At 43.9% G+C, this 14,892-nt stretch overlaps 1 protein-coding gene across 5 annotated transcripts in view; it reads left to right on the forward strand.

Moving 5' to 3' along the window:
* ppp4r4 (protein phosphatase 4, regulatory subunit 4) overlaps positions 1-14,892 on the forward strand; it is a 220,291-nt gene that overhangs the window by 162,528 nt on the left and 42,871 nt on the right. For all 5 annotated transcript variants that reach the window (XM_070879527.1, XM_070879522.1, XM_070879523.1 and 2 more), the window contains 2 exons: positions 218-397; positions 1,514-1,619. In XM_070879527.1, the coding sequence (XP_070735628.1) occupies positions 218-397; positions 1,514-1,619 (286 nt within the window). The remainder of the gene's footprint in view (positions 1-217; positions 398-1,513; positions 1,620-14,892) is intronic.

Consider the following 14,892-nt stretch of genomic DNA (forward strand, 5'->3'; position numbering starts at 1 on the left):
AATCTTACTTTTGTATTAAATACTGCATCACCCTATGTGAAATAATTTACTTTTTTTTTAGGCCAGGTCTGAACATCAAATTACTGAAATTTTAAATGTGCACTCTTAATAAGTTTGACCTTGTAAAGTATTTTGTGAGGCTCCTTATGTACATATATATGTGGAAAGATAACTGGAGTTTGCAAGACCTTATTTTAATTGGAAATTCTGTTGCCAGGTACATGTTCCTGATCTGATTCCAGCTCTCTCAGTGGCTGAACAGAGAGCTGCCACCTCCTTAAAGTGGAGAATACATGAGAAGCTGTTGTTGACGTTTTCCTGTCTGCCACAAGTCATTTCAAGTGATCAGATATACTACAAGTTTTTGCCCATAATGTTTAGAATAATGACGACAAATGTAAGATCAATCTCAAGTGCAATTTCTACTCATTTTGAAACAATGTAAAAGTTATGTGACACTCGAGATACTAATGCTCCCAGTTGAAGAGGATTATTTTTCCATTTTACTTTGTAACTCCACATTAAGGATAATTCCGAAGAAGTGTACAATTTATTTTTTGTTTCTTTTTAAAAACACAGCAAATGCAAAGACAATTTTAGAAATTATCCGGTTGAAATATATAGCAGTAATTTCTGCATACTCCAAATTTTGTTACAGCGTTCAACTTGATTTATAAGAAACTAATAGATAATAATTCTTCTATCCCGTTCTGGCAATTAAATCTCTCTTTTGATTTTAAAAAGTAGTATCTCTGAAGTGTTATGTATTCATTTTAGATCTTTATCCTGTTTTCTGTGGATTTTATAAAGATCTAATTCAGTATAGCATTTAAGGAGTTACTTCATATTTGTAACCATATTTTAACAAATGGTATCATTTTTTCTTGCAGGCAAATGTCATTTTGATATCCCAATATATATTTAAAATATCTGGTTTAAAATCAAATGTCAAATTATATTCACACATTTTTCTGTTGTGCAAGTCTAGGCTCTGTTGCTTAACAGTTACTTCTCTGTCTGGAGTGTGAAAACAACATGTATTTCTGTTGTTTCCTTCCATTTCTTCCATTTATGTCTGCAATATTTATTTATAATCACTATTTTAACGGCTTTATTTATATCTAAAGATGTCAGGCCACCATTACAAAACATTATTGGTTAACCACTGAATCATTGTAATCTCTGATGTGATCATTTTTAATGTTCAGTTGTGCTGATTTTTTTTTTGCTTAAAGAGTAGATCATTATTAATTGACTTGCCTGTTGGCATTTAATTTAAAACTTGCATAAGCATTAATTGGGATATTCTGTTAAAGTTCCATGTTGCATTCTTTGCTAATGTTCTTTAATTCATGAGGACCTTTTCACTTCATGAGTAGCAAACCGAATTTAAAAATATAATTTATGTCAATGTGCAGCATCGTTGATGTCAACAGATTGTTACATGACCATTTTTGAAGGAAATGCTAATTGTGATAACACTAAAATTCAGGTTGCGATTATTATTATCTAGAATGTCCTTCCAGTCCAAAGAGCCTCAGCCAGAACCCTCTGTGTATTTGTTCGGTACAACCGTAAACAGGAGCAAAGACAGGAAATATGCAGTAAACTCATTGAACGTAAGTATTCTTTTAAAAGTAAATGAAGTAAAATAACTTAGTCTCTCAGTAAATTGTTTCCACAAAATTGGGAAGAGAAACCAAACCGCAAATCTTTGCTTCCAATGGACCTTTCCACAATGGGAAAATAAAAAAGAAAGAACTTTCACTTATCATCATCATCATAGGCAATCCCTCGAACGAGGATGACTTGCTTCCACATGAGTTCACAGATGTTAAAATGAAGGACCCGATGTTCCAGTTCTGAACTCCAATTGAGGGGGTGGAAGATACCTGTACGTGTGACCGTTGCACATCTGCCACCACATGGGCTTGACAGAGCTAGGTCTTTATCCAGTGGCAAGGGTAGACCAGGACGACTGGAGACCTGCTCTGCTGCACGGACCTAGTGCACACACATATCGCAGTGTGGGCTGGCCCGTGCTGCCCCTGGGCCCTCTCCTCTTCTGGGCCCCGTACCCTCATTCACTGCACCTTCGCCCACGGGCTATATAACTTTCACTTATATAGCGCCTTTAATCAACTCGGGAGGTTTCATAGCGCTTTCCAGCCAATGAAGGACTTTTGAAGTGTAGTCACTGTGGCAATGTAGGAAACGCAACAGCACATTTTGTGCACAAGGTCCCACAAATTGTAATGAGGTAATGACCGGGTGATGTTAGTTGAGAGATAAGTATCGGCCAGGACACAGGGAGTAGTTCATAAGGTCGTCTTCAAATAGTGCTATGAATCTTTTATGTCCACCTGAGGGCAGATGGGACCTTGTTTTAAAATATCTGAAAGATAGCATCTCCCTCAGTCCTGTATGTGCTCAAGTCTCTGGAGTGGGACTTGAACCCACAACTTTCTTACTTGGAGGCAAGAATGCTACCACTTAGCGAAGGCTGACATCATAATCATAAGAAGTCTTTATACAAGTCACTAGATTTGGCACATGTGCCTAATAAAAGTTGCATTGTGCAAGTGAATAACATAAATCTAAGCATAAAAGAGGAAATTACATACGAGTTAACTTCTAAACTCAACTTTAGGAAAACATAATTCAACTAGGGAATAGAACCATATGACGGAACAAGCTCTCGTCTTAAAGAACTTTCTGTTGATGCACTAATTAAGTTCCTATATGCTGCTGTAGAAGCTCCTTGGGCTGGGAAATGCACTTGGATGAGAAATTGATTTAGATAATATGATTTGTTTAAACTTCCAGAAACTTAATCCTCACAGCAGTAACATACACAACCAAACAAGGAGAGACAAGGGGGTGGGGGGGAGGGGGAAATTCAGTTGGTTAGCGCCTCTCGTTAGCACCTGCAGAGGGCAGTGACGGGGCACTAATGCAGTAGTGCTGGGGTGAGGTGAATCTGGCGGCCCACGGCAAATCCAGACTCCCATTGCGCCACCAGTACGAGGTACCGCTGGGGACTTCAACACCAGGCAAATCATGATGTCAGTGAGCGTCAACGCTCACTAGGCGCCGATCTGCCAAATTCATTATGGACACTTACCTTTGCACCTCAACCAGACAGTGACAGGGAGATTAGGTGCACAGCTGCAGGACACCAGCTCCAGGGATATTATTTAAACAGAGTGATTATTTGCACTCATTTTTAGAGCATCCTTCTGTGCCTGCGCACCCTGGACTCTGCCCCCGACGCTTATACATGCGCACCACTGCCCCTAGACACCGCTCCCGCGCATGCGCAAACTCCTCGAACCCGACACCGGAAGTCGGGCATGTATCGTGAGGAGCTGTGCTGCGTGTGTATAGCTATGGAATATCTTCAGGACTGTTGCCTAGAATATCGGTGTGATTATCTACACAAACATTTTTGCGGCCTTCTGCGGGGGAGAAAAGATTGGGGGGGCGGGGGGAGAGAAAGACATTGGGGAGAGGGGGAGGGAGAAAGAGATTGGGGGGAGGGGAGAGAGAAACTGGGGGAGGGGAGGCGAGAGACTGGAGAGAAAGAGAGAGAGAGAGAGCGAGACTGTGGAGAGAAAGAGAGGGGGGGAGAGAGAGAGAGAGACTGGAGGGGGAGAGAGAGAGAGAGACTGGAGGGGGAGAGAGCGAGAGACTGGAGGGGGAGAGCGAGAGACTGGAGGGGGAGAGCGAGAGACTGGAGGGGGAGAGCGAGAGACTGGAGGGGGAGAGCGAGAGACTGGAGAGGGGGAGAGCGAGACTGGAGAGGGGGAGAGAGAGACTGGAGAGGGGGAGAGAGAGACTAGAGGGGGAGAGAGAGAGAGACTGGAGGGGGAGAGAGAGAGAGAGAGAGACTGGAGGGGGAGAGAGAGAGAGAGAGAGACTGGAGGGGGAGAGAGAGAGACTGGAGGGGGAGAGAGAGAGAGAGAGACTGGAGGGGGAGAGAGAGAGAGAGAGACTGGAGGGGGAGAGAGAGAGAGAGAGAGAGAGACTGGAGGGGGAGAGAGAGAGAGAGAGAGAGACTGGAGGGGGAGAGAGAGAGAGAGAGACTGGGGGGGAGAGAGAGAGAGACTGGAGGGGGAGGGAGAGAGAGAGAGAGAGAGAGAGACTGGAGGGGGAGAGAGAGAGAGAGAGACTGGAGGGGGAGAGAGAGAGAGAGAGAGACTGGAGGGGGAGAGAGAGAGAGAGAGACTGGGGGGAGAAAAGAGACTGGGGGTGGAGAGCGAGACTGGGGAGTGGGTAGAGAGAGAGAGAGAGACTGGGCAGTGGGGACAGACAGAGAGGGAGAGAGAGAGACTGTGGGGGGGGGAGGGGAGAAGGGGAGAGAGGAAACTCGGGGAAGACGGATCACCTTCCAACCCCACACCCTTTACACCCACACCCGATTTCTCAGAAAACTCGGTGAGTGTGTCCCTATTCACTTCATACCCAATAAACCTGCTAACAATCTGTGACCCACACGCAATGTCCCATCTATGGTGTGGCGGGGGAGGGTGGTAAGGTCACGAACTTTGGTTGGGATGGGGCAGGAACTTGGGCTAGGATGGGGGTGCTCTATCCTGTCTGGAGTCAGCAGCCAGAAAGGCTCGAATTACATTTTGCAAAGTCACTGAGGACTTGGGCTGGGCTGGGCTGCGCTGTTCTAATTACACATTCCAGAGAAACATCCGAGTGTGTCTGGTTCTCTTGAAGGATAAATCAGCAATCAGGTCATGTGATCATAGCGAGCCAATCAGAGCATTTTGTAGTGCAAATAAGCATGCCCTTATTAATAGGCATCCGCATTAATCACTCCCAGCTGTCAGGGCAGGTTAGTTTCTGTTGGTCACTTGTCCGGGCCAGGGTGTCCCTAGAGATGGAGTCCACCGGTACGCTCGCGGCCTTCCGCGAGAGGTGGGCGCTGGAGGGACTGGAGTGCATTATCACCCCCGGCAACCACATTTTAATTTGATTTTATATGTTTTAAAGTTTAATTTAGTTGCCGGGTTCTAGTGTCCCCCTCCCTTTTTATAGGGGGCACTTGTAAAATTTATGGTTTTACTGCCAAAAAAAAGCAAAAAAACACAAAAAAAAAACAAACAAAAAACAAAACGAAAAAAAGGGCAGATGGAAAGTGTCTTGAGTGTCCCCCAGATCGGGGTGCACTTGATTTAATGTTTATTTTTGGTTTCCCCAAAAAGAGTTGTGGTCACTTGTCCAGGCCAGGGTATTCCTAGAGATGGAGCACGCGGCCTTCCGCGAGAGGTGGGCGCCGGAGGGACTGGAGTGCATTATCACCCCCGGCAACCAAATTTTAATTTGACTTCATATGTTTTAAAGTTTAATTTGTTTTAATTGCCGGTTTTAGTGTCCCCCTCCCCTTTTATAGGGGGCACTTGTAAAAAATTATGATTTTAGTGCCCAAAAAATACAAAAAAAAAGGTTATTTGAAAAATGTTTGGCGTGTCCCCCAGATTGGGGGGCACTCGATTTAACTGTTAATTTTTTCTCCTTTAAAAAGAGTTGTGGTCACTTGTCCAGGCCAGGGTGTCCTTAGAGATGGAGCACGCGGTGCCCACCGGTACGCTCGCGGCCTTCCGCAAGAGGTGAGCGCCAGAGGGACTGGAGTACATCGTTACCCCCGGCAACCAAATTTTAATTTGATTTTATATGTTTTAAAGTTTAATTTGTTTTAATTGCTGGGTTTTAGTGTCCCCCTCCCCTTTTATAGGGCGCACTTGTAAATTATGGTTTTAGTGCTTAAAAAAAAACACACAAAAAAACCTACAGAAATACAAAAAAAAAAGGGCCTTGTAAAATGTTTGGAGTGTCCCCCAGATCGGGGGGCACTTGATCTAACTGTTAATTTTGTCAACTTTTAAAAGAGTTGTGGTCACTTGTCAGTTTCAGTTAGTGGATGAGTTTGCATGAGTAATTTCAAGGTTTTTTTTATTTGCATTGTTCTGGCAAGTGCAAAGTAGCTACATTTATTGTTCAAAGATTCAAATTGCTACACTTGGCAACATTAATGGCATGTATTGGCATGCCACCTTGCCCTCCAGGAAAGAGCCTAGGCAACCAGAAATGCAGGAACATATGCGCAGAGGGATGAAGAGGGACATCAGAGCTCTCATCAGGATTACTTAAATCTCAGATCCCTACATGCCATCCTTGTGTCATGCCATATCACAGCATCCTCCTGGGCGCAAAGATGAAATGAGAGAGACCACAAAATATTGCAAACTCCATTAATAACTTTATACATAAACATATCATACTATCTCATTCATTCTAATAACTAATGACCTTTGTGCCTGCCATAGTTGAATGGCTGTCATTGTGTGCAAGGCATGAGATGTGGGTGTGAGTGGTGCTAGGTAGGGATTGCTGGTGGCCGAGTGCTGGGGGTCTGGTGCTTTGGGCAGTGTGTGAAGCTTGTGGTACAGATGATGGTATGTAGCATTTGTTGAAGCCTTCACTCACCCTGACCACTCGACTGAGGTGGATCTGCCATGAGCATACCTGCTTCAGTCCTCCGGCTCCTTCTCCTTGTTGTGCTTCTCCTTGCTGAGGCAGCTGCACAGCAAGCAATGCTGCGCATGAGCTGCTGCATTATCAATGAACCTCCCCTTCCCCCTGGGAAAAGCTTGTGGCAATGATAAGTTGAGATTAGACTGCACCTGATAATGGTCAACCCTTTGAGTGTAACACCACTGAGCTAAGCCTTCAAGGCTTGATTAAGCACTCCAAACATTTTTTAGAGCAGTGAAAATGAATTTTGCGTGCAGTCTAAAGCATTAGCACCCCCACGCTAATTCTCAAAATGTTCTCGATACTGCTTATTCCTGGGGTATAATGAGTTTCTAGCCCGCTCTTTTCTTTCCTTACTCTAGACATTGCTTTGAGCACTACATGGCATTCATGGCACTTCATTATCTGATAGACAGTGTGCTCTGTTGATGATCTCCTCGGTAAAAACATGATCCTGTCTTGTGAATGCAGTGATGCACCATTGTCGTTAAGTGGCCGGGCAGGGTGCCTAACACTGATGTCCTCGAGCGCTGCAATTTAACTGGAATTGAGGCCACAATCAAAAAGGAAGTCCAGTTGTGACGGCCTGAACATGCCATTCTCAAGTCTGATAGAATTGCCACGCCGTCTTCCACTGTGAGCTGCAATCCGCATATCAAAACAGAGGTCAGAAGATCAAATGCTTTCAAGACGCATTAAAAGTCACTTAACAAAATCTTGCAGTATAAACCCCGCCACCTGAGAAGATACAGTCCCTGACTGACCACAATGCATGATGTCTGCTCGATCATTTTGAATGAATGTGAGGTTGCAAAATCTTGCTGTCGAGCACCTGGAACACAAGGCAACTTATCTATCTGCCTCATCTAGCTTTCAATGCTATATGCACGGCTGTATATGTGCGTCTAGGACTGAGTTCTTCTCCCATCAGCGAACCCACAACAACCAAGACTCATCTGTCAATTTGACAGGAGACTCTATCATCACAATCAGTCACTTAAAAAAAAGAAGCTATTTGTCAAACACAATAACAAATCCATGTTGGCCGCCTTTAAATATTCCATGAATCTCTAAATTCTCATTAATTTGATCTCAAAATATGGGGGGTGAAATTGGGTTACACCCCATTTAGGGAAGTGGACCGCAATGTCGCCGTTCCACTTCCCTTTGTGGCAGGTTTGGGGGTGTTACTTGGGCAAATTCGGGAGCGCTCCGTGTAGTGCTGACGTGTTTCAATGCCCCCCCCCCAACCTTCGTTAAACTCCACTGGGCCACCAGGGCTAAGGGGTGCCATGACTGCAGCTCGGCACCGAGACAGAGTGCCGGGCTGCATGGTTGTGGCCTGGACCTCGCGAAAGGAGCGCCGAACGGCCCAACCGGTGATTCGGGAAAAAACAAACATGGCGCAGCGCACCTCTCCTTTAAGGTTCACCCCACGATGGGTCACTGGCCTAGGTCACTGGCCTAGTTCACAACCCGTGAGGCTGGCGTGGGCATCGCCCGTGGTGGCCACATGGAGCGCTAGCCAATTTCTGCCATGGAGGGGAAAGGGGCCGCCGTGGGACGAAAAGGGATCATGTGCTCGGCAAGGGCGCGGTGCTATTGCGATCGCGCCTCCGTTACCTTTCGCGCAATTTCGAAGGAGCCAGTAGTGGCCCCCCCACCTCCAAGCAAAAACACCTGCGCACCGCGCCCCGTTAGTGCCCTCCGGAGGTACTAACGTGAGGCACAGAACGGGAATTTTGGCCCCATGGATTCTAAAAGTTTACCCACAACTAACGTTAGACTAACTGGTCTATAGTTACCCAATTTATTCTACCCTCCCTCTCTTAAACAAAGATGTTTGTATTAACCACTCTCCAGCCTCCTGGAATAAGTTGTATATCTAAGAAGAATTGGGGAACAAATTGTTCCATATTCTCCTTTAGTAAACCTTTCCATCATCATTTATAAACCCCAGCACAAAATATTTATTTAATGTAAATCTTTGTTATATCCTCTTCCTACACAACTAGATTTGCCCTTTCTTCTTCAGAGTCCTGGCCCTCTTTTTAGATGTTTTTACTTTTAATATGCTTATAAAAGCCCTTACTACTTTTTTTTATTTGTTCACGGGATGTGGGCATCGCTGGCAAGGTCATTATTTATTGCCCATTATTAATAATTCCCCAGCTACTGTGGTGGGCTTTGAACTCCCATATCTGGATCATTAGTCCAGGCCTCTGGCTTACTAGTCCAGTAACATAACTACTATGCTACTGTACCCGACATATGTTTTATATTATCCTTTTATATTATCCACTTGTCTTATTTTATATTCCTGTTGAGCCCTTTGAATCTCTCTCTTCATCTCTTTACTACACTTTCTATATTCCTTATGATTTTCATTAGCATTGTTGGCCCTAGTTTTAGGGCAAGAAACATCTTCTAGGAAGTGATCTTAAATGCATGCTTAAAAAGGGATCTCCACTTTGAACACTAATTACTTTTATCCTAGTATATCTTGGAATAGTTACAATCATCCACTATTATTGCCTTGTTGCTCTTGTTGCCCAGACTCATCTTCATTGTTTGATAGCCTGTAATTAACATTGAAAATTGTGCCACTTCCCTTCCCATTCCTTAACTCAGTCTATGTGAATTTGATCTTAACACAACCCCTTAGAACAGGCTTGCATTCTAGAACTGATAAAGATCCATTATTACTGCAACCGATCCCCTTTTTGTTCTCTTGAGCTCTCCTATAAATGTTATAACCAGGAATATTAAGTTTCCAGTCATGTTCAAACCTAAGCCATATCTCTGCTGCATAACACCATTCGATAGTTCTTAATGCTTCTAACTCTTCACTTTTGTTTTGGGTGCTTTGTGAATTCACACATCTATCACTCAAATCAGAAATCCAATTGTTAGCAATCTTACTCTTTTTTAAATTTATCCCCTCACCAATCTGTTTAATTACTGTTCTGATTTTCCCTTTTATTCTCTCCTATACCCCTTGCATTTTTTCTACCATCCATCACTCAGAATACTTTCTCTGTCTCTCAATCCCCCTCCCTCCCACAAAAAGAAATGATCTAGAGGTCTAACATCTCCCCCAGCCAGCCTTTGATGGCTATCAAGTATGATGAGTCACCAAGGACTGCAGCAGTCATCATTATCATCATGGGCAGTCCCTCGGAGTCAAGGATGACTTGCTTCCACACTAACAATGAGTACTCAGGTGACTGATGAACTCATTTTAAATGCTTGTGGGTGAATTTTTTTAACGTGGAGTGGCCGTTGCACACCAGTTACCACACGGGCTTGACTGAGCAAGATCTTGGTACAGTGGCAAGAGGATCCAAGATGACTGGAGACCAGGCTCCGCCGCATGTGCCAATACATACACACAAACTCAAACATACTTGTATGTTAGTTGTCTTATAACACTCCTGCGAAGTGCCTTGGGTTTTTCTATGTTAAAGGCACTATATAAATACAAGTTGTTGTTGTACTTGCAGAGACTCTTTGACCAACTTCCACACTAGTGTGCCACCAATGCTAGATGCATGTTTTATAGGAGCAGATTTAAAGTTACATGCAAACAAGCAATCCAAGTTGCAAAATTGGATGTCTGACATTAAGGTCTGATTGCCTTCTAATTTAAATTTGTTCTTCTGACAACTTCCAGCAGAAAATTGCAAATACAATTTCGATGGGTGGGAATGTGGCACAACATGGAGCTGCTCCATTATGTGTGTCTGCCCTAATATCACAACACAGAAAATTCAGATCTTGGTCTGTACTGTTCCAAAACTCACAATTGGTGCATTTACTTACTGTGCTCCTAGGGAAATGCTAACTTTAAAAAAATAGCAAATGCAACAATATGCTTGCTGCTTAGTTTTCTCATTCTAAAATGGTGGTCTTAGCAGTGCCAGGGAACAAACAGGCAAGCAGGTTAATATAGCCAATTTTCATAAAAGTACAATTAAAAAAAAATTTAAAGTCAGGATGTAAAAAAAATCATCAGCATTTTAGTCATTTAACTGTTCTACATGCCCTATAAATTTATGATACAAATACATGAAATGCTAATAATAAATTCCTTACAAGATCCACAGTATAAATCTGATTTGCTTCATTGCATCCTTTCCACAGTTATTTAATTCAGTTCAAAAATAAACACACACATTTCTAATTCCTCACCCATTATACTTGCTTTCCCTATGCTGGTTATTGATTTCCCATAGTTTCATTGAGGCATGACAGGAGAATTACGTGGACTTGATACATTTTCCATTTCTGTGTTTGAGGTAGATGCTGAGGGAGCCGTTGAGGGATTCAGCGACTGTTTGGCAGGCTTGATGAAGGTTGGCCTTATGTCATCATACTTTGTTAAAACAGTTGTGTTGTACCAATGGATCTGAAGGGGTGTAATATTACTGCAATGTTTCAGGATCAGAGGTTCCAGTCGGTAGGTCACTGTTACCAACATGGTTTCTGGGCAATTTGCAGCATGCAAAGAAAAAGCCTGCATCAGTAAATAAAAAAGGAATTCCTTTCTGTTCATCAGATCACAAGATAATTATTTAAAAATAGTCTGTAAGCACATTTTAATTCATCCAGAAACACCATGCAGTCCTCCACTGCAGCTCTCAATTGTTAAAATATTCCAAGGTTTTCACCTCTACTGCTCTATCTGGATGACTGTTATTCTTCTGAGTCAGAGGGTCATGGGTACAAGCTCCATTGCAATCCACACTGATACTGAAGTGTAGTAATAAGGAAGTACAATCTTTTGGCTCAGATGTTAAATCAGGGCCCTTGCCTACCTATTTATTGGACCTAAAAGAACCCATGGCACAAGAGCAGGGAAGCTCCCTTTGTGTCCTGGATAATGTTTATCAGTCAACCAGCACTACAGATTATCAGTGATTTGTTTCATTGCTGTTTTATGGGATCTTGCTTTGCACTAATTGACTGCCACTTTAGCCAAAGTGCCAACAGTTGAAAAGTAAATCATTGGCTTGGTACATGAAATGCTTTTGGGATGTCTTGAGGACATGAAAAGCGCTATATAAATGCATTTTAATTTTCACTTTTTAAAGTTTGTCTTTTGAACCTTTGTCCGCATGTACCATTCTTGCAATTTAATTTAAAGTAGTATTCCAGGTATATCTTCTCTATACTTTTAAAGAGCTTGTATACTTCTTATGGATGTTGCCGATGTCTGCTTTCCAGGTTGTAAAGCCCAAGTTTCTCCCAATTTCCCTCATAAATCAGACCTTTTACATAGAGCTCAACATCATGGCTTTTCTCCGCATGGCTTCCAATGTCTTCCTTGTGTCTTAAAAACCACAACTAGACATAGTACTCAAGATGCCCAGAGCACTGTGCAGTTTCATTGCAACATCCTCTGACTTGTATTCTACCATTCCAGCTTGGTATTCAGACTTCGATTAGTTTGGTTGATTACTGCCCTACATTGGATGAAAATATTTCCCATCAACTCAACTAAGACTCCTTGGCCTCTCCCAGCTTTATCCTTTGCTATTTCAACACCATTCATGGAGTGTGTATGTCACTTATTTTTCCTTCCTACGTGTAATACTTTGCACTTGTCCACAATTTGGCAGATGGAGTATAATGTTGGAAAGTGCGAGGTCATGCACTTTGGCAGAAAAAAAATCAAAGAGCAGGTTATTATTTAAATGGAGAAAGATTGCAAAGTGCTACAGTACAGCGCGACCTTGGGGTACTTGTGCATGAAACACAAAAGGTTAGTGTGCAGGTACAGTAAGTGATCAGGAAGGCCAATGGAAGTTGGGGGACTGTGAAGGCCAGTGGGGGACTGCATGGTGTTTCTGGATGATGAATTAAAATGTGCTTAAAGACCATTTTTAACATAATTATCTTGTGATCTGATGAACATAAAGGAATTCCTTTTTTATTTACTGCGTGCAGTTTTGGTTTCCATGTTTATGAAAGGATATATTTGCTTTGGAGGCAGTTCAGAGAAGGTTCACTAGGTTGATTCTGGAGATGAGGGGGTTGACTTATGAGGAAAGGTTGAGTAGGTTGGGCCTCTACTCTTTGGAATTCAGAACAATGAGAGGTGATCTTATCAAAACGTATAAGATTATGAGGGAGCTTGACAAGGTGGATGCAGAGAGGATGTTTCCACTGATGGGGGAGACTAGAACTAGAGGGCATGATCTTAGAATAAGGGGCCACCCATTTGAAACAGAGATGAGGAGAAATTTCTTCTCTCAGGGTTGTAAATCTGTGGAATTCGCTGCCTCAGAAAAATGTGGAAGCTGGGACATTGAATAAATTTAAGACAGAAATAGACAGTTTCTTAAACGATAAAGGGATAAGGGGTTATGGGGAGCGGGCAGGGAGGTGGAACTGAGTCCATGATCAGATCAGCCATGATCTTATTGAATGGCGGAGCAGGCTTGAGGGGCCGTATGGCCTACTCCTGTTCCTATTTCTTATGTTCTTATTAAACTAAACCAGCCATTGATCTGCTCACCACTTTGCATTGAGTTCTGAGCCCAAGTTATTTTGAATTTCTGAGCCCAAACCCACCACCTCTATCACCCCCCCCAAACCCACCACCTCTATCACCCCCCCCCCGAAACCCACCACCCCGACCCCCCCCCAAACCCACCACCTCTACCACCTCCCCCCCCAAACCCACCACCTCTACCACCCCCACCCCCCCAAACCCACCACCTCTACCACCCCCCCCAAACCCACCACCTCTACCACCACCCCCCCCAAACCCACCACCCCTATCACCCCCCCCCAAACCCACCACCTCTATCACCCCCCCAAACCCACCACCTCGACCACCCCTCCCCTCAAACCCACCACCTCTATCACCCCCCCCCCCCCAACCCACCACCTCGACCACCCCCCAAACCCACCACCTCTACCACGTAGAAGGACCAGTGCACAGGAACACCACTACTTCCAAGTTCCCCTCCAAGTCACACACCATCCTGACTTGGAAGTTTACCACCGTTCCTTCATAGTCGTTGGGTCAAAATTCTGGAACTACCTCTCTTAACAGCACTATGGGAGTACCTTCACCACAAGGACTGCAGCAGTTCAAGAAGGCAGCTCACCACCACCTTCTCAAGCGCAATTAGGGATGGGCAACAAATGCTGGCCTTGCAAGCGACATCCACATCTCAGGAAAGTAGAAAAAAAAATTATTGTACGAGAAACCATACTGATCCCAACACCGAGCCTTAGGCCATCCTACTCGGTACTTCCCACCACCTCCCAGTCCAACATAACTCCTCTAACGACTAATTGTACTTTTCTACCCATCAACCAGTATCTTATCTATTCGCAATAATCAGGCTTAATCTGAATCCCCACATCTTTGAATTTGATTAATAACTTTGTGTGCAACTTTGTCAAATGCATGTTGGATGTCTAAATACACTTTTTATTTCGACTGCTTGGAGTATCTCACTTGTTGTAAAATGACTCTTTTACAGAGAGTTATCCCTCTTTCTTTGAATGGTTTTTCACATACCATTAAGTCCATTCCCTCGTTCTTTTGTCTCTTGTGAACACTTGTCATGAATATTAATTTTCAGTGCCAGCAGTAGATGACTTGCGGAGCAATTATGATAATGTGGTAGAACTATTGTTTTTAATTATCATAAATGGTCCAGTAAAGCTATTACAACAAGACTTTAGCAAAAGATTTTCCTTAATTGATATAAAAAAAAGTGTGCAGCAATTCTGTCACTGAAAAATTAGAGAAAAAAGCTTAGCTGAGGCTGCATTTAACAGCTCCCAAAAATTTTGCCTAGAAATTGTGTATCGCCCCATTTGGGGTCGGTAACACTCTGGAGGCGCAAGACTTTGCCGCAGGCGCAGAAGTCTCGTCCCTCTCGATAAATTCAGGTTACCGCCCCCAGAAGGAAGTGTTGCGCTAAATCAAGCGCTCCACTTCCTTCCTGGGGCAATAACGGGGCGCATGCCTCAGCAGCACTACACACTGGGCAGCGTAGAGCTGCCGTGTACAAGGGGCTCTTACCTCAATTAAACGCAAGGGCACAAGCTGCATACTCTGCCAAAGAAGGATCCGCCTCCCTGGAACACAGGGAAGCGGGAGTGCCGTGCAATCAGGCTGGCACTCGAGCAATCGTGGCCCCGACCCCGCAAATAAACCGCAACCGGAGCATCAACGAAAATGTACAATTTTTTTTTCTCAGCAGCCGGCCACCTCCTTTAATTTTCGCCCCTGAAGCAGGCGCTAACGGGGCAATGCGCACGGTGATGACGTCACACTCTCCGGGCGCAGGCAATCGGGCCGCAATGCTGTAGCACGTCGCT

Source organism: Pristiophorus japonicus, chromosome 4 (assembly GCF_044704955.1).
Source record: "Pristiophorus japonicus isolate sPriJap1 chromosome 4, sPriJap1.hap1, whole genome shotgun sequence".
Classification (NCBI taxonomy): domain Eukaryota; kingdom Metazoa; phylum Chordata; class Chondrichthyes; family Pristiophoridae; genus Pristiophorus; species Pristiophorus japonicus.